At 40.7% G+C, this 13,458-nt stretch overlaps 1 protein-coding gene across 1 annotated transcript in view; it reads left to right on the forward strand.

The window, feature by feature from the left end:
- The window catches only part of LOC143030333 (uncharacterized), a gene marked incomplete at its 5' end in the record, with an annotated part of 24,951 nt that extends 21,508 nt beyond the window's left edge, over nt 1-3,443 (forward strand). The window contains one exon of the mRNA XM_076193486.1: nt 3,189-3,443. Within this exon, the coding sequence (XP_076049601.1) occupies nt 3,189-3,443 (255 nt within the window). The remainder of the gene's footprint in view (nt 1-3,188) is intronic.
- Nucleotides 3,444-13,458: the final 10,015 nt, after the last annotated feature.

Raw genomic sequence — 13,458 nt, forward strand, 5'->3', positions numbered from 1 at the left:
CTCCTCCTCCTCTTCTTCCTCCTCCTTTTCTTCTTCCTCTTCCTCTTCTTCCTCCTTCTCCTCTTCTTCCTCCTCCTCCTCCTCTTCTTCCTCCTCTTCTTCTTCTTCCTCCTCCTCTTCTTCTTCTTCCTCCTCCTCTTCTCTTTCCTCCTCCTCTTCTTCCTCCTCCTCCTCTTCTTCCTCTTCCTCTTCTTCTTCTTCCTCCTCTTCCTCTTCTTCCTCCTCCTCCTCTTCTTCTTCCTCCTCCTCCTCTTCTTCCTCCTCCTCCTCTTCTTCCTCCTCTACTTATTCTTCCTCCTCTTCTTCTTCTTCCTCCTCCTCTTCTCTTTCCTACTCCTCTTCTTTCTCCTCCTCTTCTTCCTCTTCCTCTTCTTCTTCCTCCTCCTCTTCTTCCTCCTCCTCCTCTTCTTCTTCCTCCTCCTCTTCTTCCTCCTCCTCCTCTTCTTCCTCCTCCTCTTCTTCTTCTTCCTCCTCCTCCTCTTCTTCCTCCTCTTCCTCTTCTTCCTCCTCCTCCTCTTCTTCCTCCTCCTCCTCTTCTTCCTCCACCTGCTCTTCTTCCTCCTCCTCCTCTTCTTCCTCCTCCTCCTTTTCTTCCTCTTCCTCCTCTTCCTCCTCCTCCTCTTCTTCCTCCTCCTCCTCTTCTTCCTCCTCCTCTTTTTCTTCTTCCTCCTCCTCCTCTTCCTCTTCCTCCTCTTCTTTCTCCTCCTCTTCCTCCTCCTCCTCCTCTTCCTCCTCCTCTTCTTCTTCTTCCTCCTCCTCCTCCTCTTCTTCTTCTTCTTCCTCTTCCTCCTCCTCATCTTCTTCTTCTTCCTCCTTCTCCTCTTCTTCCTCCTCCTCCTCTTCTTCCTCCTCCTCATCTTCTTCCTCCTCCTCCTTCTCTTCCTCTTCCTCCCCTTCTTCCTCCTCCTTTTCTTCTTCTTCTTACTCCTCTTCTTCCTCCTCCTCCTCTTCTTCCTCCTCCTCCTCTTCTTCCTCCTCCTCCTCTTCTTCCTCCTCCTCTTCTTCTTCCTCTTCCTCCTACTCTTCTTCCTCCTCCTCCTCCTCCTCTTCTTCCTCCTCCTCCTCCTCTTCCTCCTCCTCCTCTTCTTCCTCCTCCTCCTCCTCCTCTTCTTCCTTCTCCTCCTCCTCCTCCTCTTCTTCCTCCTCGTCCTCCTCCCCCTCCTCCTCTTCCTCCTCCTCCTCCTCCTCCTTTTTTTCCTCCCCTTTTTCCTCCTCTTCCTCCTCCTCTTCTTTCTCCTCTTCCTCCTCTTCTTCCTCCTCCTCCTCCTTCTCGTTCTCCTCCTCCTCTTCTTCCTCCTACTCCTCCTCCTCCTCTTCTTCCTCCTCCTCCTCCTCTTCTTCCTCTTCCTCCTGCTCCTCCTTCTCCTCTTCTTCCTCCTCGTCTTCCTCCTCCTCCTCTTCTTCCTCCTCCTCCCCCTCCTCCTCCTCTTCCTCCTCCTCCTCTTCTTTCTCCTCCTCCTCTTCCTCCTCCTCTTCTTACTCCTCCTCCTCCTCCTCGTCGTCCTTCTCCTCTTCTTCCTCCTCCTCCTCTTCTTCCTCATCTTCTTCCTCCTCCTCCTTCTCTTCCTCTTCCTCCCCTTCTTCCTCCTCTCTTCTTCTTCTTCTTCTTCCTCTTCTTCCTCCTCCTCCTCTTCTTCCTCCTCCTCCTCCTCTTCTTCTTCTTCCTCCTCCTCTTCTTCCTCCTCCTCCTCCTCCTCTTTTTCCTCCTCCTCCTCCTCTTCTTCCTTCTCCTCCTCCTCCTCTTCTTCCTCCTCCTCCTCCTTCTCCTCTTCTTCCTTCTACTCCTCCTCCTCCTCTTCTTCCTCCTCGTCCTCCTCCTCCTCCTCCTCCTCTTCCTTCTTTTTTCCTCCCCTTTTTCCTACTCTTCCTCCTCCCCATCTTCTTATTCGTGCTCCTCCTCCTCTTCCTCCTCCTTCTCCTCCTCCTCTTCTTCCTCCTCCTCCTCCTCTTCTTCCTCCTCCTCCTCCTCCTCCTCCTCTTCCTCCTCCTCCTCTTCTTCCTCCTACTCTTCCTCCTCCTCTTCTTCCTCCTCCTCCTCCTCTTCTTCCTCCTCCTCCTCCTCCTCCTTCTCCTCTTTTTCCTCCTCCTCTTCCTCCTCCTCCTCCTCTTCTTCCTCCTCCTTCCCCTCCTCCTCCTCTTCCTCCTCCTCCTCCTCTTCTTCCTCCCCATCCTTCTCTTCCTCCTCCTCCTCCTCTTTTTCCTTCTCCTCCTCTTCCTCATCCTCCTCTTCTTCATCCTCCTCCTCCTCCTTCTCTTCTTCCTCCCAAGCGGTCGTGTCGTAGGCCGAAGTCCAAAAGTGTTAACCAAGTGCATTCCCGAAGAAGAATTAAGTGACCCCCGCCAGCCCCTGTCCAGCTGTTGCAAGAAGAACTAAAATGGGACGACCTTAAAATGCACTGACCTAACACACCCGCCAACCTCTGTCCACTTGATCCAACCCCCATCCCCCCTCCGGCCTCCGGCCCCCTATCGTCGTCCCAACCCCGAACCTCCCCGACCCCCAGTCCCTCCTTCATCTTCCCACGCCGAGGGCAATATGAAATGACCGTCTCACTTCCTCTCTCTCTCTCTCTCTCTCTCTTTCTCTCTCTCTCTCCTCTCTCGCCTCTCTCCTCTCTCTCTTCTCTCTTCTCTCTCTCCTCTCTCTCTTCTCTCTCTCTCTCTCTTGCTAGCTCTCTCTCTTCTCTCCTCGCTCCTCTCTCTCTTCTCTCCCTCTCTTGCTAGCTCTCTCTCTCTTCTCTCTCTCCTTTCTCTCTTCTCTCTCTCCCTTGCTAGCTCTCTCTCCTCTCTCCTCTTTCTCCTATTACCCTTCTTTGCATCTGTATACATAAGATATTGTTATTAGGGATTACTAATAGGGATTCTTTTCATCTGTATACCTAAGTATTATTAGGAATCATTAGTAGGGACTGTATTAACACTAGCTACCGCAGTCGATCCGGATAGGGAAATCGGTGTTTATTCATCGTTCAGAGAGAGGAGCATCCGAAAGTGGTGAGTACAAATTTAAGATTTTTTCTTTTCTTTTCTCAAGCATATCAAGACAAACATCTAAATCAGTCAAAATGCCTTCTCCCTTACGAACCTGCGAGGGCTGCAGATGCAGGGTGGCAAAGCAGTATTTCAAAAACTCGTCTATTTGCCGCATGTGTGTCTTTAAAAATGGTCAAGACAAAAACTCCCAACAGATCAAGGCTATGAAGGAGCAGTGTGACTCCCTGAAGGCGAAATATGAGGCCCTTGTTGAAATGATGAAGACAAGATATGAGGCCCTTGTGGCATTCGTGACCGAGAACGCGGGGACAGCCCCACAATTGCTGGCTCCGATACACCCGAATGAAAATGCGGTCCCCCAAAATGACATTCCTGCTTCACAGGATAGTCCCGAACCGGCACTACAGGCACCGAGACACTCGCGTGAAATTGCAGTCCCCAAAAAATGATATTCCTGCTTCACGGAATGGTCCCCAACCTGTACTGCAGGAAGCCCCCCCACCCGCTACACCGGATGGGGAATGGCAAATGGTCAAGAGAGGTGCCAAACCCCGCCGGAGGGCACAGATATCATCAGGACCCACCACCTCCAACAGATTTAAAGTTTTAGAACTAGCCAAGGAGGACGAGTTTGAGACTCGTTTAGTAGGAGACTCCATAGTGAGGCACCAATCCGAAGAGTTCTGTGGCCGCTCTTCAAATGGCCGCAGAAGGTGCTGTATGTATAGAGGCGCCGGACTCGATGACATCGCCGAGTCCTGTGACGAAGTCACAAAAGAAGCGGGCGCAAATACGCTATTCATAATCCACGCCGGTACGAATGACGTCGAATCAACTCGATCGGAAGACCTCATCGAAAAGTATCGGAGTACAATCAGGAAATATAAAGAAAAGGTTCCCGGGAAAAACCTTGTCATCTCAGGGATCCTTCCCAGATTCCAGAGAAGGGGAAAATATTTCGACATTGACAGATTCTACGACAAAGCATTCAGTGCGAACAACAGAGTAAAATCCCTCTGTGAAAAGGAAAAAGTACACTTTGTCAACTTCTGGGAAAACTTCTACTTCGATAAAACTCTTTTTGAGGACGACGGTCTCAACTTGAATGTGGCCGGAGCAGCAAGGTTAGGTAGGCTGCTCAACAACAACCTGACCGACATCAGAAGAAAAAACTCATCAGCGGAGCCCCCATCAACATCTCCGTAATAGAGCAAAACAGAAAAGTGTCAGATATCAATCTATGTTACGTTAATGCTCGCAGCATACGAAACAAGTTCGAAGATCTAGAGATTCTCGGAGCGACAGGCAACTATCACGTGATAGGAGTAACAGAGACATGGTTGGACACATCAAGTCGAGACTTTATAGCGGAATACTGTTTGTCAGGCTACACAATTTTCAGCTGCGAAAGAGAAAATAGAATAGGTGGTGGAGTAATTTTGTATGTCCATAACTCCCTCCAACCATCATTGTTAAAAACAGAAACAGTAACAAATGTTGATATATTGTTTGTTGAAATAAGAACCAATTGCAGTAAATCTAAAGTAATAATTGGACTTGTTTATAGACCACCGGGTCAGCTACTAGTAAATGACGAAAAATTATTCGATCTAATCGTAGAAACTAACCAACGCTGCGAGACAGTCATCATGGGAGACTTTAACTTACCGGTGAAGAGATGGGGTGAAGATTTGAGTTCGCATACAGGACGAGACTTGTATAGTAACTTACTGGAAAGTGGCCTCCACCAAGGCGTAAACAGCCCTACCCGAGGAGATAACATCCTTGACCTAATATTCTCTACAACAGAAAATCTTGTAAACCAAGTAAATATAGGCCCATTATTCAGCACTAGTGATCATCGCATCAAAATCCATCATATTTTCTATATTTTTAAAACATCTTTCTCTCCACGTGTCTTAAAATTCTCAGAATGTTTCGTTCAATACAATTGTCAAAATTCATCATCTTTTCTATATCTTTAAAACGTTTCTCTCTACATGTATTTAAGGATTTTCTCAGAATGTTTCGCTCAGTTTTAATATGAACACAATTGTCAAAATTCATCGTCTTTTTTATATTCTTAAAACATTTTTCTCTACACGGTTTCCTCGGAATGTTTCGTTCAGTGTTACGTAAAGCCACGTGCTGACCTAAAAATTTCGCTCCCTGATACCATAACATCTTGATTTCTCTTTCACGTCGTCTTAAATTAGGCAAAAACACCGTCTATTTCCATCTTCAAACTAGGCAAAAGCACCTTCGATTTCCATCTTCACATTGGGCCAAAATACCATCGATTTCACTCTTCACACTAGGCAAAAATACCGTCGATTTCCATCTACACACTAGGCAAAACTGCTATCGATTTCCATCTTCACACTAGGCAAAAATACTGTCGATTACTATCTTCACACTAGGCAAAAATGCCGTCGAATTCCATCTTCACACTGGGCAAAAATGCCGTCGATTTTAATCTTCACACTAGGCAAAAATACCGTTGATTTCCATGTACACACTAGGCAAAAATGCCGTCGATTTTCTTCTTCACACTGGGCAAAATACCGTCGATTTTGGATTTCTATGTCGATGTCTTCCTTCAGAGTTGGCAGAAAAATCGTTTATTTTTTGTTTCATTCGCAATGACCATACACAAGGACCGAAAAATCTTCCCGCGCTCTGATGCCGACGTTATGACGTCACGTTCCATATTTTCTATATTTTTAAAATCTTACTTTGGACGTGTTTAAAAAAATTCTCAAAATGTTTCGCATAACACAATTTCTAAAAATTCATCGTCTCCTCTCTATTTTCAAAACGTTTCTCTCTACATGTATTTATGGATTTTCTCAGAATGTTTCGCTCAGTTTTAGTATGAACACAATTGTCAAAATGCCCCTTCTCTGTATTCTTAAAACATTTTTCCTTCACACAGGGCAAAAATACCGTCGATTTCCATCCACACACTAGGCAAAAATACCGTTGATTTCCATCTTCACACTAGGCAAAAATGCCGTCGATATCCATCTTCACACAGGGCAAAAATACCGTCGATTTCCATGTTCACACTAGGCAAAACTGCCTTCGATTTCCATCTTCACACAAGACAAAAATACCGTCGATTACTGTCTTCACACTAGGAAAAACTGCCGTCGATTTCCACCTTCACACTAGGCAAAAATGCCGTCGATTTCCATCTTCACACTGGGCAAAAATGCCGTCGATTTTAATCTTCACACTAGGCAAAAATACCGTTGATTTCCATGTACACATTAGGCAAAAATGCCGTCGATTTCCATCTTCACACTGGGCAAAATACCGTCGATTTTGGTTTTCTATGTCGATGTCTTCCTTCAGTGTTGGCAGAAAAATCGTTTATTTTTTGTTTCATTCGCAATGACCATACACAAGGACCGAAAAATCTTCCCGCGCTCTGATGCCGACGTTATGACGTCACGTCGCATATTTTCTATATTTTCAAAATCTTTCTTTCCACGTATTTGAAAAATTTCTCAAAATGTTTCGTATAACACAATTACTAAAAATTCATCGTCTCTTCTATATTTCTAAAACGTTTCTCTCTACATGTATTTATGAATTTTCTCAGAATGTTTCGCTGTTTTAATATGAACACAATTGTCAAAATCCATCGTCTTCTCTATATTCTTAAAACATTTTTCCTTCACACAGGGCAAAAATACCGTCAATTTCCATCTACACACTAGGCAAAAATACCGTTGATTTCCATCTTCACACTAGGTAAAACTGCCGTCGATTTCCATCTTCACACAGTGCAAAAATGCCGTCGATTTCCATCTTCACACAGGGCAAAAATGCTGTCGATTTCCATCTTCACACAGGGTAAAAATAACGTCGATTTCTTCCTTCACACTAGGCAAAAATACCGTCGATTTCCATGTTCACACCAAGCAAAACTGCCATCGATTTCTTCCTTCACACTGGGCAAAAATACCGTCGATTTCCATGTTCACACTAGGCAAAACTGCCATCGATATCCATCTTCACACTAGGCAAACATACCGTCTATCTTCACACTAGGCAAAACTGCCGTCGATTTCCGCCTTCGCACTAGGCAAAAATGCCGTCGATTTCCATCTTCACACTGGGCAAAAATGCCGTCGATCTTAATCTTCACACTAGGCAAAAATACCGTTGATTTCCATATTCACACTAGGCAAAAATGCCGTCGATTTCCATCTTCACACTGGGCAAAATACCGTCGATTTTGGTTTTCTAGGTCGATGTCTTCCTTCACATTTGGCAGAAAAATCGTTTATTTTTTGTTTCATTCGCAATGAAAATCTTCCCGCGCTCTGATGCCGACGTTATGACGTCACGTCGCATATTTTCTATATTTTTAAAATCTTTCTTTCCACGTGTTTAAAAAATTCTCAAAATGTTTCGTATAACACAATTTCTAAAAATTCATCTTCTCTTCTATATTCTTAAAACGTTTCTCTCTACATGTATTTATGGATTTTCTCAGAATGTTTCGCTCAGTTTTAATATGAACACAATTGTCAAAATCCATCATCTTTTCTTCTTGAAACATTTTTCTCTACACGGCTTTCTCAGAATGTTTTGTTCAGTGTTACGTAAGGCCATGCGCTGACCTGAAAATTTCGCTCCCTGATACCATGACATCTTAATTTCCCTTTCACGTCTTAAACTAGGCAAAAACACCGTCGATTTCCATCTTCACACTAGGCCGATTTCCATCTTCACACAAGGCAAAAATGCCGTCGATTTCCTCCTTCACACAGGGCAAAAATACCGTCGATCACTATCTTCACACTAGGCAAAAATGCCGTCGATTTTCATGTACACACTAAGCAAAAATGCCGTCGATTTTTATGTACACACTAAGCAAAAATACCGTCGATTTCCATCTACAAACTAAGCAAAAATACCGTCGATTACTCTCTTCACACAGGGCAAAAATGCCGTCGATTTTCCTGTACACACTAAGCAAAAATGCCGTCGATTTCCATCTTCACACTGGGCAAAATGCCGTCGATTTTAGTTTTCTAAGTCAATGTCTTCCTTCACATTTGGCAGATAATCGTTTTTTTTCTTCGCGTCATATATATATATATATATATATATATATATATATATATATATATAAGTCTAAATAAAAATATTCTTCTAAAAAACGCTGTGGAAGTCGGGGACAGGTGGTATTCCGGTGACACTTTGTCCTAAAAATATTCATGAAAAATCGCTTGGGTAAGTCGGGTTCAGGTGGTATTCTTCTTCTTCTTCTTCTTCTTCTTCTTCTACTTCTTCGCGTTCCTCTTCTTCTTCTTCTTCTTCTTCCTCGCGTTCCTCTTCTTCTTCTTCTTCTTCGCGTTCTTCTTTTTCTTCTTCTTCTTCTTCTTCTTCTTCTTCTTCTTCTTCTTCTTCTTCTTCTTCTTCGCGTTCTTCTTCTTCTTCTTCTTCTTCTTCTTCTTCTTCTTCTTCTTCTTCTTCTTCTTCAACGGGACAGAAATACCGTAGTAATTTAATCACATCGACTTTCTTCACACATGACAAAAACACAGTCGTCCATATTCCCCCCCCCCTAAAACCCGTAAAGGTGTTTTTGTCCATTGAGAATATAAATGATAATAATAAAAACCACAAAAATACAAATAGAATTAATAAAGAAAAAATAAAGGAATTAATGAAAATAAAAACACATAAAAACAATATGTAAATAAGTAAATAAATAGATAAAATTATTGAATAAAATGAACTTAATAAAACAAATTACATTCATTAGATATACAGTATATGTACATCAATCAAAAATAAAAATGTATAGAATATAGATCGAAATTAATATAGATTAATATAGATAAATATTACTAACAAAAAAGTACATGGACACCTTACGTTATTATTTATTACTTATCATTTATTAATTCTAAGAGACCAATGAGGAACTGGGTAGAGTGCAGAATCTACTTCGCCCTTTTTATCTAAATAAATGAATAAATAATTTGATAAATAGATAAATTAATAAATGAATAAAGATACATAAATAAGTAAATAAACGAAATAAACAAATAGTATATAAATAAATTATAGATAAACAGATAATTGAAAATAGATAATAAACATATAGATAAATAAAATAGATACATAAACAAATAATAGATAAATATATTATAAATAAAAAACAAATAAATAAGAATAAATAGATAATAAACATATTATGAATAAATGAACAACAAACAAATAATAAAAAGTAAATAGAGAAATACATGGATAACAGTATGTACTAAAATGCCTATTCCCCCTTGATATCAGGGGTGGGGGGGCGGTAGCCGTGTACAAACATTCGTTGTCCCTTCCTTTCCTTTCTGAGGTCATCCCCGTCTCCTGGCACATGGTTCACGTTAGAGGTAATTTAGAACGATTGTAATGATAATGATAAAAACAGTGATAATGACAATAGTAATAAATATAATGATAATAACAGCAATATTAATAATGATAATAATAATATTAATTATAATAATAATGATAATAGTAATAATAATAATAATAATGATAATGATAATAATAATAATGATAATAATAACGGTATCAACAACAACAGCAACAACAATAATAATTATAATAATAATAACAATAATAATAACTGTAATAATGTAATCAATAATAAACAATAACAATTGAATAATTATACATTAATATCAATAACGATATCATTAATGGCAACATAATGATAACAGCACAAAAGTGATAGATAAATAAATAAGAATAAATAAATAAATAAATAAAATAGATTATCAAATAAAAATAAATGTATATAATAAATGAATAAATAAACAAATAAGGTCCACAAAGGCTTCTAATGGGTATAAAAAGGCCGACCCTTTAATTATAAAGGGTTTTCGAACAATTACTTGAATTGTTTTCTTTTTGTCATATGGCAACACGACGATGTCGCCATAACGTCATCTATGGTCAGTGAGTCACTCTCATTGGTGAGTCACGTGGTGACATCATAAGATGTACACAAACGCTTTGTGTGTTATACGGCCCGCCAGTACTTGAGGACAGTTTCCCACACATATGTACACACACACACGCATACGCACACACAATTTTTATTTTTTTCAATTGTTGTGATATATATTTTCTTAATTTCTAAGGTCTACAATCTAGACTCTAGGTAGAATATAGGAATCGAACCTAGAGTGGAAATTAATCTAGAGAAAAAGTGTTTCGTACTTTGATACACAAAACACACATGAATAAATAAATAAATAAATAACAAGAGAAAGAGGTGATATAATGATAACATAATTGTCAGGGTGAAAAGCTATCCCTCTAATATTTTGGATGTACTTAGAAATTGATTCATCATCTAGCTCTAATATATTTAAATTACTATTGAAATCATTAACATTAATTATAATGAAATCCATAAAAATGCCTTTATTCGTCAACACATGTGAAAATGTTACTTACTATGTCAATTATATTCCTCCTCGCAATCGGAAAAAAAGGGATCAAAAACGTTTTCGATGTTTTGCTCGCGTTCGCGTGGTCTGATATGGAAAAGATGCCACGTAGACCGCAAGACGGCCAAACAAAGATTTTAATGGTTTCTCCAAATTGTCCCTTTTAAAAAGAGAACCAGTTGGAGAACAGAAACAAGTCTGGTCTCAGAAACTAGTCTTGGAACTAGTAGGAGATCGAATGGGACGCAAGTTCTCACTTTCCTCCCTTCCCCGGTTTGGGAAGCTTCTGGAATAATGTTGGAAGAATAAATGAACCAAGAAGGTCGAGTTTCCTTTCAACCACGAATGGAAAGTTGGAGTAGGACCCACATACCCACAGGTCCCATGTTCTACCAGACGACTAACCTGCAGCCTAGTACCACTCCTCATCCCTCGGTTTGTGTCATTAAAAGTCAAGGAGTAGCGGAAAAATACTTGTTTTCTCCAGAAGATGGGTGGCAATCTGTAGTATCTGAATTGTTGATCTATATACATTTTTTTTTTTTTTTTTATCTGTTACGGTTCGCCGTGACAGAATGGTGGCAGCGCTTGGGATTCTTTAGGAAAATTTATGCTATTGATTCCATCTTACCCACGAGATCTATTTACAGTAAAGAAGGTCACATAGTGTAGTGGTAGAAACTTCACAAATAGTTTTTCTTGAGCTTAATCATTTTAGTCATGATTTATACTTTGCATTCCTCATAAGTATTGTTATTGAACAGATATGTCTTATGTTATATGTTCACCTTTTTAGGAATTTATTGGTGTAAGTGGTTAAAGCACATTTGAAAAAAAAATTATGCCTCATGGTTTGGTTTGGATGACTCTTTTACGGAATTAATTGGAAAATGAAGTCCAACAAGCAGTAACAGAAACACAAAGTCTTACACAGTCCTGTCAGGGAGTTTGTTCACAAGTAAGGGATTTGACACAACAGATTAACAACATGGACAGGGAGATGTCTAATCTACAGGGGACAATGCAACACTTGATACAAATACATAATAACACGCAACCATTAGTAACACCAACACCACATACACCTCACAATCCTCCATACAACCCCTCCGCAAGTGGACACCTCAATACCGTAGCAGGGACACCACAATCCAGACCCCCAGTACCACCGCGTACTAATACACAGAGTACAACACTAAGTGCATCTGCATTCATCAGTACAGTACCCCTAACACCTATAAGAGCCTGACCAGCATCACATAACCTTACAGTCACCACACCCTCTCCTACACAACTCCCCACATCCGTCCCTAATCCACCCCCAGCCTATCCTCCTGTTAATCAGAAAAACCCTTTCAATCTGCAGCAAGGTAATCAGACTGTCACAGCCAATCCTTTTAGTGGATCACCTAATTATCCTCTTAATAACACCAATCCGTTCCTTTATTCAAACATTACCCCAATGCCAGTCCCTCAGGAAATACCTATACTCAAGTCGAAAGATGTAAGTCTCCTCAAACATAGTGAGCTAAAGGGCGTTAGCGCCGATAATAGGTTGAATACTTTCTTTAGGCAGGTAGAGTCATGCACCAACTCAGATGAGAAGAGAATAGAAGTGGCATTAGCCAGGACTGAACAAGATATAGCCATGTTCTTAACAGCGGAGCTAGCCACGAAGGGTAATAATCTAGCTTGTGATGAGATTAAGAGGATAATGAAACGGCAGTTTATAGGTTCGGCTACACAGTTGCAGGCATGGCAAGAGATAACTGCCCCCCTGACTTATTATTTTGATGAACCTCCTAGCTCCTTTATTAATAAATTACAGTGTAAAATTTCAGCTTTAACACTGAAGTTCCCCAATGATCCAATCCCAACATCAGATAAGTTCCTTAAGACAAAGATATATAAGGGATTGAATTCATACGCTCAAGCTAAATTAGTTGATTTCCTAGCAGATCACATTCCTTTGAGATATTTTATGACATATGCTGAAGAGGAATACTATCGAGCTCAAGGAATGAACACTGGTAATAAGAACAGAGTCATGCCCATTTCAGGTGCTGGGAATTCCCAGTCACCAACCCCAGTGACAGGTAGGCTACTCCTCAAGTGGGAACTCCAAGTGATGAAATAGATAAACTGACAAAGAAATTGGAGGAATTAAGCAAAAGGTTTGAGAAAACATCCATGAAGAAGCAAAAGAGTAGTAACACTTACTGTGCCTTTTGCAGAGTGAATGACCATAACCTGTCTGATTGTCCTTGTAATCCACCTAGAGGAATATGCTTTGATTACAATAAACCAAATAGTAGAAGAGGTCACGTAGGATGCCCAGGAAAATTAAATAGGGATAATACACAATGACTAGGAGGTCAAGCAAGTTCTCCAAGTATAAGTTTGATAGTTAATGATAATATGGTTGCAGCTTTAGTTGATGCAGGTAGTTGTGTCAGTGTAGCTAAGAAATCCTTTGTGGACAGTTTTGGTTTGAAGCCTGCTAAGATGAGAAATTTACCTAGGCTAACGGGAGTCACAGACACAGTTGTACCGATATTAGGATCTGTTTATTTGGGTGTTAGTATTGGCCATACAGTAGTTACTCACTTATTTCATATTGTGCCAGACCCTCTTTTAGACACACAAGTCCTTTTGGGTGCAGATTTACTTGGAAGTGCCCGTCTAACATGGGATCATAAGAAGGGTATACTAGTTTGGGATAGTATTACCTACAGTGTGCGGCTTCTTAAACGGAGGCCTTCCACAAGGAGAATTAAGAGTCTCAAGATAGTTCAACCATCAAACCCTGATGTAAATGAGATTAGGTTAGAGAGAAAAATTATCCTACCTCCTTCCTCTGCAAGAATATATGTACTTGAATTTGAGTCAGGATTGAAACATAGTGGTGCTATGAAAGCTTTATGCCTTAAAGTCAATAGGGATCAGGAAGTCCCCATACCTCTAATAAACAGTACAAAGGGTACAG

This window comes from Oratosquilla oratoria, chromosome 12, assembly GCF_046742065.1.
Source record: "Oratosquilla oratoria isolate Oo_2021 chromosome 12, ASM4674206v1, whole genome shotgun sequence".
NCBI classification, from domain to species: Eukaryota; Metazoa; Arthropoda; class Malacostraca; order Stomatopoda; family Squillidae; genus Oratosquilla; species Oratosquilla oratoria.